We start from the raw sequence: 18,707 nt of genomic DNA on the forward strand, positions 1-18,707 counted from the left end.
TTAAAGCCTTGACCAGACCGGAGACAGGTGGTTATTTTATAGCGCTTTATTTGCAGCATGGAAGCAACGGCGTCTACAGTAGAAGGCCGCAGCAGTGGTTAGAGACCTCACTCCTCCTTGTAGTCATTCCTCTCAAATGTCCACTTCTTTAGTCAGTCGTCTTTACTTCGCGACACTGCTTTTAGGATGTAGTGACCACTCCAGAAGGGTTATTCAGGCTTCTCCTGGGTCCTACTATTTAAATGGGTTCTGGTTGCCCAGAGACGGCCTCTTGAGAACTTACTTCTTAAACCTGTTCTATGAGTCTCACCGGCCTCTTCCTGGTTGGGCTGGTTCACCAATCTCACTGGGCTAAAGTGGTCTTTGGTAATCATGGCTGGTAAAAATCACATGAGGCTTTGGCTGCAACACCAGCAAAGCATGGCCACTTGATACTTGGGAAGACGTTTACTTCTTTGGCAGGAGGGCAATGATCATCACCACCAAAACTATTCTCAGCCCCCGCCCCCGATAAGCTCCCTGCCCACCCCACACCTGCAAGGAAGCAAATGCTTCCAGTTACCACCTGGTATATGGGAGCATTAAACCCTTCAGAACAGAAAATACTTTGTTGAATTCTATGGGAAACAGCCTTTACAACAAGATTTGTACCACGTTGCACCTTTACCACACATTTTTTACCATGCATGTTTTTACCACATAGATGCATTTACAACATATGCCTTTACCGCGCATTTACAGTAATTTGGGAGGGGCGTGGATGGGTCTCCCCCATAAATACATTGTTTTTATATAAATAAACAATGCATGGTAATGAGAATTCCGGTCACTGAAAATCTCTCCATGGAATTCCACCGAACCCATAATCAGGGCCTTAGTAGAGTTGTCTATAGGAAATCTTTAAGAGATCACTTTCAAACAACGTCTTGCCTTGCTGGTTTCCTGGATTAACAAAGGAAGAAACGTTGTCTTCACCACCACATTGTTTGCCCTTTATTAAAATAATTGTTTCTTCTCGATAAGAAATGTCATTCCCTCTCATAAATGAAAATGGAAAAGGTCTGGTAGATTATTTATGGAGGGTAAGGAGACACCTACTCATTTACACACACACCGCAAGAGTTCGGAATCCACCATTAAGTTTTGGGCTTGCATTTCTCTCCTTGCTGTACTATGTTTCATACTTAAGTGTTATTGCATGACTTCAACAGTCAAGTAAAACATATACAAGGCCAGATATGATGGGTCATGTTTAAAAGTTGAGTTGAGGAAGTCCAATAATTATTAAATGAATTTTCATGATATTCTCTCTTTTCTGATTATCTAGAGTCCATGTGTTTTCATAGGTTTCTATGTCCCTCTCTCAGTTCATTCTTTCTGTCCTTCTGGTTACCTGGAATAGCTGCTTCTCCATGGTCAGACCATCTGTGTCCACAGCTGGTGGCATCTCATTGGCCTCTGATTCTTCAGTGCTGAGGCCTCTCAGGTGGCTCACCCAGTCCTCCAGCCTGGGGCCAACACCTTGGAACAGGGACTCGAAGGAGAGGCCGCGAGCCTTGAAAGGCCTGTAAGAAGGTGAGAGTGGAGGACACTGATGAGAAACTGGTGCATGGAAAGAAGAGTGCACAGTGTCACCTAGAAGCATGCACTAGAAGCAACATTTGTGAATAACTTTATCAGAAACGTTTGACCCAGAATCAACCACAACCATCACACTGGCTCCTCTCAGCTCTAACCAAAAGCCCTGCACTCTTAGGGGAAGATGGGTAAAAGGCACAGACCTGGAATCTGAATACATAGATGCCCTGGTGTGGCTTCTGTGTGTATATGAGGGTGTGTGGTGTAAGTATGTGTGTGTGAAAGAGAGAGATAGTACAGGTGCATACATTTGTCTGGTGTTATACATGACACTCTACCTGTAAATATATAATACGAGAGTCTATGAGATTCCTTAAGTCATGGGAAAGCTCCTGAACAGTTTACAGTTATTTTCTATTACTTATTTATTTACAGTATGGGTAAAGAGTGGACCCAGTGACAGAGAGGCCTCATCAATTCCTCAAAATAAATAGAAGAGAACATCTAGAATAGGGCCAGGAAAGACAGAGAAGGATAAGCATTGAGATATATTTTGAATAGATCCATTAGAATCTTTTTCAGAAAGATAGCAAGTTAAGGTTGAGTTTTAGATCATAGTAACTATGCACAAAACAGTGAGCTTCTGCTGGTTCAACAACACTACACTGAGGTGGGTGGGCTACACATGCTCAAAGATGGCACCCTTCATAGGATGCACTGACCCTCACCCACTGATGAGGAATGCTTCCTCATCGGGTCATGCTTCTCACAAGGTGGGCACTGCAAGACCCACTGTGCCCTCTTGGGGGCTCTTTGCTGGAGATCTTGTAATCACAGGGGTGCATTTACTATTATTTCACACACCACAGCGCAGCAAGCGAACTTACTGTGCCACACTGCGTGAAAGGGGGAGAGCAGATACAAATATATGGAGTATTTCTTGTCTCTCCTTGCTCTGGCACACAGTGTGCTACCTAACGCCAATTCAGTTGCCCTGGCACCACAGTGCAAGGGTGTCTGTATTAAGGGCAGGGTTGTTTTTGTGCAGAAAGGAATACCTTTCTGCAAAAAAACTATCTTTAGGGGCATATTTCTCTTTCGCTATGTGCTGCAGAATGCAACACACATGGAAAGAGAAACTAACAGGGAAAAATAAAGATGCCTCTCCTTGTTACGCCTCTGTCATTTAGGGGCACCATTTTGATGCAAACCCAGGTCTGCAAGTCTTTGTAAATCTGGGTCTGTGTCTAAGTACATGGGTGGATGCATGGAAACGTCCATGCTCCACTTGCATGGAAACGTCCTTGCTCCACTTAAGTAAAGCCTACCTGACCGGGAGGAACACAAGGCAGGGCTATGCTCTGCGTTGCGTTTCTTTGTATTTACCAAACCACGCAAAGTGTCTTTGCGTGGCTTAGTAAATGCCAGACAAAGGCATGGTGGTCTTCTCTTAACTACGGAAGTGATGTGCTAGCTTAGGGATGTGCCTGGAGCTACAATTGCCTGGTTTTATAATGCTGAATGTATTAACAGGAGTTTTCTATGTCAAGAATAAAATAACATGTGAACCAACAGGGGGAAGCTTGCCACTATTTCTACTTAAAACTAGGTCTGGGTGGAATTTCATTATGCCGGAGTAATTGGAGTAGTTGCTGTAATTCTGCATTACTTCTTTGACGCAGAATTACCTATAATTATACGATTACAACTCCTTGCATAATTAAGGGTACTTTGGGGGTCACAATCCTAATGCAAGAGCACATTGAGCAAGCACAGGTGGCTGTTCACGCTCGCTATTTATGTTATGCAGCATTGCGGGCTGTTTCTTACAGTAAAATGCATCCTTGCTTCTATTTTGGAAATACCGCTAAATGTCATAGTAAAATGGTGCAAAATCCAACCCTAAGAGCACATTTAAAGAGCGCGAGTAGCCGCTCATGCTCAATATTCGTGTTATGTTGCATTTAGCGCTGTTTCTTACCACAAAATGCATCCTCGCGTCCATTTTGGACCCGAGGGGGCAGTTTTACACTAAGAAATATCATTCAATGCAGAATTGCTCTTCTTGCGTAATTCACACATAATCTTGCTGAATGTTTAAGTAATTCAGTGTGATTCAGCTACACTGATTTACAGGAGTTACACCCACCCCTACTTAAAACTTTAAAAAGTCATATCTGCGGTTCCCAGCATTCGATTTGTGTCATCTTGGTGTCATTTTATTTTTTAAATAGCAGTCTATTTTTCTTTTTGGGATTTTTATTCTTTTGTATTTCCACTTAATTACTGTTTAGGGACTGTGTACATATTTCACATAGTACCTCTAAAGGAAGCCTTTCTGCTCTGTGCTGTACCTACCAGAGGGTTGAACTCAGGTTAATTGGGTGACTTTGAGGGTTCACCCTGACAAGTGCTGTAATTTTTCCTTGTGGTGGGGAAGTCACCAATTCAAATAATAATCCAATTTCTTCCAACTTCCTTTTTGGGAAAAACACGTAGGGCTTTATTTAGAATCTGCTGGATGCAGGATGTCTCATCTGCTAAAAAGCAACACTTTCACCCAATGTGGTGGGGAGATACTCGACTCGGGTACCAATGGCTAACAGGTTAAAGATGGCAGAGGGATGGATGTGTGCATTCTACAGTGCTTATGTGTGCTACCCAGTGGTACAAGCAGTGAATGGCTGCTAGGACCCCAGCATGCAACAGCCATGTCAGTTGTGCAGTAGCCCAACATATACGCCTCAACGTCGAAGGCGGAGTCGCGGAGTAGAACTAGTTTCAGCTGGTGTAACAGTAGAAGGAAAAATGACAGTGAGGACTTCAGCCTAGGGCTATGACCTTTGCTTAAAAAAAAAGCTAGACTTGCCCATGAGGAAGTGACACCCTAGAGGAATAAAAAATAGACTTTTGCACAAGATTCGACCTATGAGTTTTATGTTGTTCACGGACAGAACATTAACTCACTGAGCTAGCTCATTAGAAGCATCTGCCCGTCAAGTGTATCTGCTGGTTTAAAATGTTCCTGCGAATGACCCACCTGCTGCGGAGATCGATTTGTGATCGATTAGAGTATATTACTCACAAGAGTAATGCATGAGCTGCAGAGATCTGTAATCACCTATGCATAGCTTTCAATAATCAATAATCTTAGGCTTAATGTAGACTCTGAAGAGAACTACATCTAACCAGCCACTGCGCTGCTTTGAATCCCAGTAAGAAAGCTCAGTGGGTTCATGTGTTTATTGATGAGATCCTGTACAACAATTACGGTTACTCTGACTTCCTGCAGTGCTAACAATGTCTCCTTCTTTTGTGGTCAATAAAATAAATACCGTTGAGATGGCTATTATTTAAAATCTACTATGAAGTATCCAAACAATGCCGTCTGTAGCTTCCTTGTTGCTGACAAGAATGGGCGGTTGTTTGTTTACATATATTGATTGTTGCAGCATTAAAAATGTTTGATCTCAGGCTGCGCCTTGAATGCAATGGAGTCAGACAAGCCCTATGCTAATATGCATTGATGATGCCTGTGTAGTGAGATTGTATTGTACTTGTTAGATCTGTCAGCCTTAGGGTGGTCTTTCCCAAACATTTTGACTACTTACCTCCATTTTGTTGCTGAAATGTGTTTTTCTTGGCCGTAGAACTCTGTCAACTTTACCACTGCTAACCAGGGCTAAAGTGCTTGTGCTCTCGCCCCTAAACATGGTTTAATTGGCTTACACCAGATTGGCATATACAATTAACGTATGAGTTCACTGTAGTGTGGTATACCGTAACCCAGGGCCTTTAAATTAAATGCTATTAGTGGGATGCAGCACTGATTGTGCCACCCACTTAAGTGAAACTCACAAAAACGACATCTCTCGTGAACCGGAGGTTGTGTAGTGAGAGAAAAAGGAAAGCAGAAAGTGATCCTTTATAAGGACGAGAACCCTCACTCACCCGAGAGTGACATGCTTCATCATTGGGCTTCCTCCTCACATTGGGAGTAACACCTTAAAACATGTTCCAGGCTGGCCATTGCAGCCTGAATGCAGTTTTAAACTACAACTTCGACTTGCCAATATGACCCCCTAGCCATGCCTTAAACTTCACTTTCATTGCATATAAGATACCTCTAAGGTAGGCCCTAAGTAGCCCTTTTGGCAGGGGGCATTGTAATTAAAAGGTTGGGCACATCCCTTTAGATTGTACATGCAGTGGAAGCGAAAACCTCCAAAATTTGTTTTTCACTACTGTGCGCCTTATCTGTCCCACAGGATAACATTGGGTTGCCTTAGTACATTTAATAAGTGCTAACTTTTGTTTGGGACCAGGTGGCCAGTTCATGTTTCATATCGATGAAATTGCAATGAAAAATCATCTTTTATGGTAAAGTCGGATATTTAATTACAAATCTGAAAATTCCACTTTTAGAAAGTTGGCATTCCATCTACCTGCCTTAGCACTTTTATGCCTGCAGCTTATCTTTGGTCACATGACTGGGTGTAACTGGCAGTTATAGCTTGTGAATTTCTCCTAGACAGTCACACAATAGACGGATTATAGATGTGCCTGAGTGGGCCACCTGATGGCAGAATTGTGGGGGGAGTGAAGCTGAGCACTGCTCCACTTGCAACTGAATAGGCTGTGTGTGTCACACAAAGGAATTAACACCTCTACATTGTCACTGTAGCCAGATTAGAGCCAGGGCAGGTGAGTCAGGAAAATCCATGCACTTTAAAGATACTTTCTAGAAGCTTCTCCCACCTTCCTCAGGAAGGGCACCAGGTATACAAATAGGACTCTTAGGCCCACTCCTCAGTTCAGTCCTGGACCTGCGGAAGGGCTCTCAGAGGACTGCCTGCTGCTGTGAACTGCTGTTCACTCTGCAAGGCTGCATTGCTGTACCTTGAAGGGCTGATCTGCTAAATGGAGCCTGCCTTAAATCCTCAGAGGCCAGCCCTGTTGTTTGAGCACTGCATCTTCACCAAAACCCAGGACTAAAAGAGTGACTCCAGGGGCTAGTGTGCTGGTCTCCTGTTCAAAGTCACAGGGACACTAAAGGCTCCCACCATTTTGAACCCACACCTGGTCCCATTCTGAGTGATTTCTGAACACCAAAGTGGTGTCCCACTAGCCCTGCACCCTTGGTTGTGTTGCTTATGGTGCCCAGATGGCCAAAACCTAAAATTGAGGACTTAAAAAATGTTTGGCCGAAAACTGATCTGAGAACCAAGAAGAGAACGGGACCAACCTGCTTGCCTATCTGCCTGAGGTGTGTCACCAGTCAGATTGACTTTGTGGCTTATCCCTCTATGTTCTTCTCTGCTGCAGCAAATACTGTTTAGCGGTTCTTTGCTAAAGGGCTATACGAGCCACTGGAAGGGTCTTCGGCTACAACCTTCTGCCTCATCCCGCTGGGGATTTTTACTTCCAAAAAAAGAGTCAAAATGTACAAATATTCACAGCAGCTTCGACCCAAGGCTCCCCGACGAAGATGCTCCCTTCTCAGACACCGCTTGCAGCCTTGACCAGCTGAACTTTACCTTCTCAGAACATTTTTCTCAAAATTTCTTCAAAGTCCGAAGGTAAACGCTGACCGGGCCTGATCCACTTCTTCTATCCGAATTGTGCTCCATTGCAGTCAGTCATATTTTGCGACTTTGACACGTTCTTGCACAATGTCTGAGGTTGGTGCTAGGTGCCACGTGCTTTAAAAGTTTATAACGTTGGTTGCACTGATTGGATTTTTGCTATTTTGGTGTCAAATAATCCACTAAAATGTATTCTATTTTTCTAAATTGGTGTGGGATTTTTCTTGCATTGTATTTTCACCTTATTACTGTTTGTTTGCTACATACATACTTTACATATGGCCTCTAAGTTAAGCCTGACTGCTTTCTGTGCCAAGCCAGGATTAAGCACAGGGTAATTTAGAGACTTTTTGTGGTTCATCCTACAAGGGATTGTTACTGATGCTTGACCAGGGCTCACACCCAAGTCAACCAACAAGCAAATCTCTCACAGTAATGCACTGATTTAAGTCTTTCACCTAAGATTTAATAGTTTAATTACTATCGAGCATCAATGTATGTGCCACCAATTTGCAGTGAGAATTACGTTCTAATCTAGATCATGGGGCAAGTCCATGATATGCAGTGGTAAGCCTTATTTACTAATTTATTCAATGAATTCAGATGTCCTAGGAACTTCGCTCATAGATAGCGCCTCCCTCCAGTGAAGCTGAACGTACATGTATTTAACTTAAATGGATCATGAGAAGGATGTCCAAGGAGTGGCTATGTTCTAGGGGGAAAAATATGGAACCATATAAGTTGAGGTCAAGTGGCAGCTACCCCCAGATGACCAATGTGTGCAAGCCTGAACAGATGATGTCATCTTTCTCTGCTGTTTTGAAATATCTTCCTAAAATGGATGACTAAATCACATTAACAACTAGTAATGGTTCTGCCAGACCCGTGGTTTATTACACTGCCTAAACTTTTATGTCAGATAACTGTACAAGGCAATATTGTTCTGTTCCATTGGGTGTAGATGTTTTTTTTTTGTAGAGTTTTTATATAGCACAAACCTGACCCGAATCGGGTATCAGAGCGCTTTAAATAGCACCGGTTACATTACATCCGGACGCACATGCATTCATTTTTGTTAGGCACGGGGAGATTAAGTGATTTGCCCAGAATCCCAAGATGTTCAGCGTCATTGTCGAGACTCGAACCCAGTTCCCCAGATTCGAGGTCGACCGCCCTAGCCGTTAGACCAACTCCTCTCCCCAGATGTTCTGTTCTTAACTAGACTGGGGCAATATTTTAGTAGACAATATTCAGGACACAATATATATGTCAGGCAACTTCTGACAATGATATGCTGATACCACACTGCTCATTTGTACCTCTTATCTGTACATTGGTAGCACTTGGTAAAAGAGATCAGACCCACTAGGTGCTATCTTATCAGAGGGTCTACTCGTTTACTGGCTGCTAGATGGACCACGGATTGAGCCCTCCTTCGAACCACATTTCTTCTGTAAGACTTGAAGCTTCTTACCTCTCTTCGTCCTCCCCAGGTCTGGGGGTTGTGAATGAAGCATCTCTGGCCATCGGCCGTCGGGCTTCTTCTGAGGACGTGTCCTTCTGCATCTGCTCTTTAGTAAAAGAATAAGTAATTCAGTAATAGAGTTGAGGGAGAGAGGAGGGCAGCAGCGACTCTAGCACCAGGGCATGAAGACCAAACAACCCTCTTGAGTAGGGAAGAGTGTGTTTATGAAATGCATGGTATAATGCTGGTGGCAGACTACAGAATTTGGGGTGAGGCACCCCTGGAGGATGGTGGGCAGATAAGCATGGACCACTTTGTACAGGAAGCTATCATGGACTCCCATGTATTCTCCAAAGCCTGTGGGATATAGGAAACTTTAGAAGGGTTGTTCTATTGTGTTATAAATGTGGTGACCTTCTAACAGCACAATGTGATAGACCGCTAACTCACTAGGGCTGTGGCAATGATATACATATATAACATAGGATGACTAGCCCTATAGGTAGGTAGGCGTAAGTCTTTTGGCGCTGGGCTTGGGAAAAAGAGATCTAATGCAATCCAACTCAACAGGAAAGATAAACTTAGAATTAAATGCTCTATTCTGCCAAGCCAGGGCGATGTGAGCACTAGACACAAAGAAGGGACTCCTTGAGTTCTATTACCTTCCCGTTCCCCTGTTAATGTGAACTTTGGGGTGCACCATCCCTTGGTAGAGTAACATGGTCTGCGGAGGGGTGTTTTGATGCATGCCTAGGACCGCCAAATCCAAGCTAGAATTTAATTCTGCTCATTGTTTGCACTGAAATACATTTTATGTAAATTGATCTTGTGTGAATATCCTAAAAGTTTGACCTGGATCCGGCCCTCTGGGTCTACATTGGCCACCCCATTCTAAGGCATCACTTGAGTACATACTTTGCAAGTATGGGCAGCAAAACAACATATATCTTAACAGATATGTAAAGTAAATAGGTTTTTGTTACTACAACAAGCAAATGTTAATTCTATGAAGGACTTTTCATCACAACTCCCACATTCAGAAGGCCGGAGAGTATTTCTGTAAGTTTGATTAAGGCAGAAACTGGTTTTGCGGGGTGGGGTGTTTGGGGGTCTGTCATGGTATCCCCACTACAATCCAACCAGGGAAGATGTTTTCTGTTTAGCATAAGGAGTTGGATAGTAAGAAAGTTAGGAACTGATGCTAATATTTTTGATTATTTTGACATTAATGTGTAATGTGCCCCTTTCCTTTGGCATAGCATGGGAACATATCAATTGCAAGGGAAATCCACCTGCATCAGGCGATGAAATCGACACAGTAGTTGTTGTACATTGATCTCTGGGTAAGTGTGATTTCCCTTTTTATGTTGCATTGAGCAGCTTTCTTGGTTTGTGATAAAGCAACACAAACCACGTTTAAAGACAGGAGAAGCTTCGATTGTGAGGTGCACACAACAGGGATAAGCCTGAAGGCAGGGTTACAGGTGTTTAATAGGAAGAGAGTGCATATGTGTGTGGGTGTTACTCTGTGTGTATTGAATATGTGTGTTCATGGGAACACAGCTTCAGAGAGATGAGTTGGGATGGTGTGTTTTTGTTTGTGTGTGTGTGTGTGTGTGTGTGTCTGTGCCTGTGTTTGTGGCTGTGCATGCACACAAGTATGTGTCACATTATGGGGACTGGGGAGCTCAACTAGATATTTTTTTCTTTGTGTGTGTGTGTGTGTGTATCTATGCTTCTAAGTGTGCCTGTGTGTGTGATTGTGTGTAGGATATAGGATTATTATAAATGTATATGAGCTGGGGCAGCCCCTGCGGGGGTGAACTGGTAATGTTGTGCATGTGTGTGGGTCCCCCAAGGATGCCACAGAGGTGGCAGTATGTGTCTAGCAGGGTGCGAGTATGTGACAATGTGCCACCTTAGCAGTAGTGCCTGAAAACCCGCCATCAGAACCGCTGTGCCAGTTGGTATGCACACCAAAACTGTTGTTCAGTCACCATGACAATAAAAATGATTGTGTTGGAACAACTGAATATCAAAAGTAGATTGCCAGTAAATTAGCCTATGCAAACTACTGTGTCTGGAACTTTTCCAGAACTTTACCATATCAGTAACGTTTCTCATTAGAGTGACCAGTCTCAATTATGTGGCACCGCAATTAATCAGTCCTTTGGAATTCCTGCACCATTTAGTTTGAAATTAGAATGTCTGAGCCAATTAGACTCCCTATCAACAACGGTGCAGTCGATTGGCCCAACAGAATACACGCGCCTGCTAATACGCCATACTGAATTAACGCAACAGTTCTTTATCCAGTAAAACTCCCATGCCAGTCGTATGCCTCCCAAATGACCATGGTACTTAATAGGATTAACTAATTGCACGCCGCTTAATTTGCAATGCTGATTAATTGCATGGTGGTCCCAGACTAGGACAAGCTTCCGACACATTGATACCAAAGACCAGTGGCAAAGAGGCTAATGGGAAAAGTTTCTGATTGCAAAGCCATCTGAGGCTCCACAGATGGAAACTGGGCAGTATCCCCTCCTTTCAATGAGGTGTGGACCTCTGGGTTTCGCAGGGGTACATGCGTGCTGCTTTACAGCACTTCTCCAGTTCCTCTAACCTCTCCATGAGCCCCTAAATTTTCACCAGAAGTTTTGATTTGATACAGCAATAATCCAGATATGGATAAAGATATACTCCAGGCACCTACTGAAGCTAAAGATGGCCGCCAACTGAAGAGAGACCCTTCGAAAGCATTCTATGACCAGAATTCATTGTGAAATGGAAGCCACTGGAGTAATGTACTTTGGCAATACTCCTTTTTGTTGGCCATGTGAAAGTACACATTCTGAAAACTTGTGAACAACATCCAATCATATAGCTGCATTGCCTTCACAGAGATCCAACATTTATCTGCTATCTGGGATGGACAGAACTCTCAGGGCCCACTTCACAAAGTCACTTACAACTTTTGCTATTCACATAGGAAAAGGGTGTGGCCGGACACTACATCATATCCCAGAAAAGTTTGCTCCTTTGCATCATGGTACATGCAGTCCACAATCTGCGCTCCCCTCAGTGTTGACTTTAGTATAAACACTACAGTCAACACTAAGTGGAGAGCAAATTTTGGACTGCATGTACCATGATCTAAAGGAGCAAACATTTCTGGAATATGATGTAGTGTCCGACCACACCCTTTTCTCTGCCCAAACTGATTTTCATGACCTCTCCTACCATTTTTCACATGTTCCTTTTTGTAAAAATTGCACTTCACCCAACCTGAGTTGGAGAGTATGGCTCAGGTGCGGAGAGTATGGCCCAAGCCGGAGATTCCGGCTCCAACTGCAGACAAAAAGATCCGACTCATAAATGACCTCGATGAATACCAAAAGTCGTAAAGTAAGACTTTTGTCTCAGATTGCCTTTGTGAATCAGGCACCCAGAGTTTTACTCCACGGAATTCCACAGATTTACCTAAAAACTCTGCGAGACTACACGAGCAGCGGAGTTCGGTACGATGCGCTGCTCGTGCTGATTTTTAGCACCGGGAGCTTGTTCTGGGCTGAATAATCAGTGTGAATAATACCACGTGGCATCCAACGTGCTTCTTTCTGCCGCCTGAGAAGATTTTCTACTTGAGCGGCAGCTTTCTCAGCACGAGTGACAACTTTCTCAATGCGAACCGCCTACCTTGAGAAACCTTGCCAGGAGGCAGTCTAGTTCTCAATTTCCTCGCTCGCCAACTTAATGTTGGTGAGCCACATGCGAGAAAGAACTCCCCCACATGGCGGTTGGCGGAGTTTGCCGAAACTCCGCACTCCAAGCGCAACACGTAGTGGGAGAAACTCCACGAACTCTGCCGGAGGAGCGGAGTTTACCACCCACCCCTATTGATATCTCAGATTTTGGAGTAAAATCCCAAGGTTCATCTCTTTTACTGGAGCCAGGTTGATGGCTGCTAAATAGAGGAAAGCTGGGGATCTCCAGTATCTAGTGATGGTTTCATATACTTTATACACAATGCTCATGGCACTGATATTGGTCTTGAGTGACTTTTAAGGCTTGTATGGGAAAGAGTAGCGTCTACTGTTTGTGAACTGCTTCAGGAGTTCCTGGCCAGAAAGGGGCAATGGGGACCATATTGTAACAATGAGGGCCTTTGTATGCAGAAATGTTGAGATTTCTCGAATTACTGATCTCAAATCTGAGCACCAAGTACACCAATTTACTAATTAATCATCAGTGTAGCATGGCTGAGCATTCCAAGGCTTGCCGAGGGTAGTGGCATGGTGAATAGCTCAGACGTCATTGAAAAATGTAACAGCAGTCAATAAACGATTGTCTACCCAGTGCTTTTGTATAAAAAAAAAACTTTTCTTCTAACACACTACATAATTCCGAACAAATAAAATTCAGTGGGCAATTATGATGTATATATAGGCCAAGGTAACAATTACTATCTGCAGGGACCAGCTACTATTAGCTGATTTCAGTCCTCACAAATTAAGTCTAGAGGTTGGCAGAATTGGTGGAGTTTAATTTCACAGAATTCTGCAGAATTACATTAACATTCTGTGAGATTCCCCGGAAATCCACAAATGGGGTGTTCAATAGCAAAGCTGGACACAGAAAAGCAAAGGCATGGAATGGGTAGTACCTGTAATATCCCTGCGGACACGGGCTGAAAAGACTTGGTGGTACATCTGCTCCATGAACTGTGGAAGGGTCTGAGTGAAGAAGGAGAAATCCACATTGTTGCGCAAGAACTCCTCGGCTAGCCGCAGAAAATCCAGGAGCCCCTGCACGTAGGAGCGAAGCTCTGAAGAACAAGAAGAGCACATAAGACAATGCAAGTGCTGAATGCACTCTAGAATTTGTATTTGGGAATTGATGTAGGTCAGGAAGAAGGTGACAGCGGGTCACGTGACAACTGATACTCTTCTTTGTCCAGAGACCCATTTTTATCTTATTTCTCGTAGGTCCTTTCATGTTGTTGGCAGCCTAGGGGTAACTTCAGTAGTCAGTGTTGTCCTGTAAGGCATTCCTACTAACAAACCTTTATTTTCCTCTTTTTCTCCTCCATTCCCTTTGCAGTCCCTTAACCCTTCCTATTGTCCTGAGGCCAAGATCCAGGGCAATCTTCCAAAACTTATTCTCTCCATCCTTAGTTGCCTTCTACAATGGCGTCCCAGCTATGCTGTTGTATTAGATGTTGAGCTATTGGCTGACTGTGGGTATTTTGAGTCCCATGAGGCCTCCTCTCTCAGAGACAGTACATTTTCTTGTTTGGCTCCACATACCTCGTGAAGTCCTTTTCCCTAATTCTCCCCTCTGGTGACCAAGACAAAGGAATGTTGCCCTTCCTCTATGCCCTGTTAGTAGGCCAGGTATTTTTTGTGTGACATATATTCTGCCTTCATGGTCACCCTTAATTTTCCACTTTTACTCTTGCAATTCCTTTTACATGTCTCCTTCTGATGCAAATATACCAGACATCTTTCCTTGTGCATTTCCCTACCTTAATTGCCCTCTTCCACACCAACCTCTCCACTCCTCCCCAATGCAGTAGGTAAGATAGATTGGCTGACATCACATCGTGTCACCTGAGGCTTTCTTGTCCAAGTGTACTAGCAAATGACCTGATAAGATGAGGGACCATGTTTGACCCATATCTCTCAACATATTGAGAACACCTTTTGGACAAGGCACTGGAATGCCTGCTTTGATGTACATGGGCTGCATTTGTGTTTCCCTTGTCACTGCACTCACCACATTTCTTCAGCTTTACTCTGCATTTTTCCTCTGCCGCTTGGGTGCAGCCTGCCTGGCTCAGGTGTGGGGTGCAGGACTGGCTGTAGAAGGAGCAAAGCCGACCAAATTCTGACCCTTGAGCATCCTCTGACAGCTTGGACAGACTCAACAGCTCATGACAGGTCGGCTCCCTGCTCAACGGTGATTCTGTGAGGAAAAAAAAATAACTTAGAGCCTGCCAACATGTCGTGCGACAAGGCGATGGGATGGAACCAGGCGCAAGTCATCATAGTTGAACAAAGGGAGTGAAAACAGGGGGTGAGAAAGAACTTACAACAGACCAACATGGCAGAGCAATGAGAGAGAGACCACTGGTTAGGGAAGTAACAGTAGAGGCAGGGAAATAGGGTGAAATGATGGAAGAGACAGGAGGAATAGAAAGAACAATTCTCCGATAAGAATGGCAGAACAACGGGAAAGAGGTCAAGTGGAGGGAAGGAACTGCAGACAAATGGAGAGAGCTAATGGGTTAAGAAGGAACTGGAGGCAGGTCATCATGACAGAACAATTGGAGAGACACAAGGATTAGAATGGATTAGTGGCGGGCCAACATGGCAGAACAGTAAGAGAAAGACAATAGAGCTGTAGGCAGGTAAACAAAGCAGAACAATGTGAGAAACATAAGGGTGAGAAGGAACTGGAGGAAGGCCAACATGGCAAAGCAACGGGAGAGACACAAGGGGAACAATAAACTGGAGGCTGGCCAACATGGCAGAACAATAAGAGAAAGACAAAGGGTTGAGAAGAACTATAGGCAGGTAAACATGGCATAACAATGGGAGAGACACAACAATGAGAATAAACTAAAGGCGGGCCAACATGTAGAACAGTAAGAGAAAGACAAAAGGCTGGGAAGAACTAAAGGCAGCTCAACATGGCAGAACAATGGGAGGGACACAAGGGGGACAAGGAACTGGAGAGAGGCCAACATGGCAGAACAATAAGAGAAACACAAAGGGTTGAGAAGAATTATAGGCAGGTAACCATGGTAGAGCAATGGGAAAGACACAGGAGTGAGAAGGAACTAGAGGCAGAGCAACATGGCACAACAATGGGAGAGACATGAGGGGGACAAGAAAAGACGCAGGCCAACATGGCAATGGGAGAGACACAAGGGGGACAAGGAACTGGAGGCAGGCCAACATGGCAGAACATTATGGCACAGATAAAGGGTTGAAAAGAACTATAATTAGGTCAACATGGCATAACAATGGGAGAGGCACAAGAGGGTCAAGGAACTAGAGGCCGGTCAGCATGGAAGAACAATGGGAGAGACACAAGGGAGATAATGAACTGGAGGCAGGCCAACAATAAGAGAAAGATAAAAGGCTGAGAAGAACTATAGATGGGAAACATCCATTACAACGCAGTCATTACATCGCACTGCTTTTACAACGCAACTGTTACAATGCAACTGCCTTTACATCGCATGCCATTGCAATGCATGTCACTACAACGCATACCATTACAACGCATACCATTACAACACATGCCCTTACAATGCATCATAAGGTAAATAATGGAAATTTTTCGTTTTAGGTGGGTATGGGTTTTGGGGTAGATGGGAATAGTACTTTTTACCCCTACACTATCCAACACTTTCCCTACTGTTGCACTCACTGGAGTGGGAATAGTAATTTCCCCCCCACACTATCCAACACTTACCGTACTGTTGCACTCACAGGAGTGTAAATAGTACATTTTACCCCTACACTATCCAACACTTACCCTACTGTTGCCCTAAAAGTATTATGCGTTGTAATGGTATGCATTGTAATGGTATGCGTTGTAATGGAATGCGTTGTAATTGAAGTTTTTGAAAATGTGTTGTAATGGCATGCGTTGTAAAATTATGCCATGTAATGGTAGTTGCGATGTAAAAACCACGTTGTAAATGCATGCATTGTAATTGTTAGCATTGTAACATCATATATTCACTATAGACAGGTAAACATGGAAGAACAAAGGGAAAGACACAGGGGTGGGAAGGAACTAGAGGTAGGTCAACATGGCAGAAGACTAAGAGAAAGACAAAAGGCTGAGAAGAAATATAGGCAGGTAAACATGGCAGATGATGGGAGAGAGTGTTACAGCAAACAAATGATGGACGGAATGCTGACAATCCAAACATTCTCCCCCAGTCAAAAGATCTGGGTTGAATCCATTGTTCGTTTGCCCACTACGCCACCCCAGTTTGGACCCGGCCATATGCAAATCAGTCTTGACCCTGTGCCCCATGGGAACAGTCTGGACCAAACTGCCAGGCCAGGTCCTCCCTGGACCGGAAACAAGCATCCCGGGACCAGTTTCAGGGTATGTCACCCTTCTTCTGCCAGGCTAGCTTGAATCCAGTGGCACAGTGAGCAAGGGACCCAAGTCTGGGCATACCCATCCCACTTAGGGCAAAAAGTGTTGCAGCAAACAAATGATGGATGGAATGCTGACAATGCAAAAATTCTCCCCCAGTCAAAAGATCTGGGTTGAATCCATTGTTCTTTTGCCCACTACGCCGCCCCAGTTTGGACCCCGCCATATGCAAATCAGTCTTGACCCTGTGCCCCATGGGAACAGTCCGGACCGAACTGCCAGGCCAGGTCCTCCCTCGACCGGAAACAAGCATCCTGGGACCGGTTTCAGGGTATGTCACCCTTCTTCAGCCAGGCTAGCTTGAATCCAGTGGCACAGTGAGCAAGCAACCCATGTCTGGGCATACCCATCCCACTTAGGGCAAAAAGTGTTACAGCAACATGCTCAGACATGAGTACCGTGCTCTCCATGCCTCTGGAATCAAGCTATACTGGCTGAAGAGGGGTGAAACCCCGAAACCGGTCCTATGATGCTTGTTTCCATTCCAGGGAGGACCTGGCCTGGCAGTTCGGGCTGGACTGCTGCCATAGGGCACAGGGTCAAGACTGATTTGCATATGGCTGGGTCCAAACTGGAATGGCATGGTGAGCAAAAAACGATGGATTTAGGCCCAGATCTCTGTACTGGGGTGAATGTATGACATTGTTCTGCATTCTGTCCATCAACAGTTCTTTTTGCATTTGTCACCAAGAGTGGGACGGGTATGCTCAGACGTGAGTCCCATGCTCTCCATGCCACTGGAATCAAGCTATCCTGGCTGAAGAGGGGTGATACCCCAAAACCAGTCCTAGGATGCTTGTTTCCAGTCCAGGGAGGACCTGGCCTGGCAGTTCGGGCTGGACTGTTCCCATGAGGCACAGGGTCAAGACTGATTTGCATGTGGCTGGGTCCAAACTGGAATGGCATGGTGAGCAAAAAAACGATGGATTTAACCCAGGATCTCTGTACTGGGGTGAATGTATGACATTGTTCTGCATTCTGTCCATTAACAGTTCTCTTTGGATGATGGGAGAGACACAGGATGAGAATAAACTAGAGGTAGGCCAATGCGGCAGAAGAATAAGGCAAAGGGGTGAGAAGGAGCTAGAGGTAGGCAGATCTGGCAGAACAATGGGAGAAGCTAGAGATAGACCAACATGATGGAACAAAAGAAGAGACAAAAGGATGAAAATGGACTAGATGGTCAACATTATAGAAAAATGCAGATCATCAGCACTCTCTCAGCTCCCTACTCCCCCCTCACCATAGAGATTCTCAATTGAGAAAACACACAACTTCTGAACAAAATCAGCCCCTACAATGCTTAAGTCTAGTAGCGGAGAGTGGGGAATAAACTGAATCAGTATTTGACATGAAAGACTTTGGTAAGTGGAAGTAATGGTAGTGACAGCATGCAGTGAACCTAAAGTTGGTGTAAGATGCTTTAAGGAGAGATACATACTACTCATCTGATGACTGATCCAGTCGGTGAAGGCCGTCACCCGAGTGTAAACTCCCGGCTTCCCCTTTTCTCCGCAGCCGTCACCCCAAGACGTGATGCCATGCAGGACATACTGCTTGGAGGTGGGATCCAGACAGGTGAGAGGGCCCCCAGAATCCCCCTGGAATGAAAACATATGACCTTGGTTGGTTTTTATTGGTTTTAGGTGCACAGTAGTGAGACATTCTAAGAGCCATTTCACCCCCACAGAGGTGATCGAAGGAGCTGCCAAGGGAGATAGGACAGTGAGCTGCAATGTAGTAATATTCGTAGTCATCAGCTAGTGCATTGAAACATGGCACTTAGTGCCACTCCATCCTTGCACTCGGATGAGTGAGTGAAAAACTGCACTGATGTAGTGCCCTATCACAACTAACTAATTGCTAGTGAGTCTAGATTTTTTGTGACAATA

The 18,707-nt window shown here is 44.5% G+C and overlaps 1 protein-coding gene across 1 annotated transcript in view; it reads right to left on the reverse strand.

Moving 5' to 3' along the window:
- PRSS56 (serine protease 56) overlaps positions 1-18,707 on the reverse strand; it is a 63,174-nt gene that overhangs the window by 8,615 nt on the left and 35,852 nt on the right. The window contains exons 9-13 of the mRNA XM_085634024.1: positions 18,257-18,416; positions 14,407-14,595; positions 13,295-13,456; positions 8,638-8,734; positions 1,394-1,565 (exon numbers count right to left, since the gene is read on the reverse strand). Of these exons, the coding sequence (XP_085490150.1) occupies positions 1,394-1,565; positions 8,638-8,734; positions 13,295-13,456; positions 14,407-14,595; positions 18,257-18,416 (780 nt within the window). The remainder of the gene's footprint in view (positions 1-1,393; positions 1,566-8,637; positions 8,735-13,294; positions 13,457-14,406; positions 14,596-18,256; positions 18,417-18,707) is intronic.

This window comes from Triturus cristatus, chromosome 11 (assembly GCF_964204655.1).
Source record: "Triturus cristatus chromosome 11, aTriCri1.1, whole genome shotgun sequence".
Classification (NCBI taxonomy): Eukaryota; Metazoa; Chordata; class Amphibia; order Caudata; family Salamandridae; genus Triturus; species Triturus cristatus.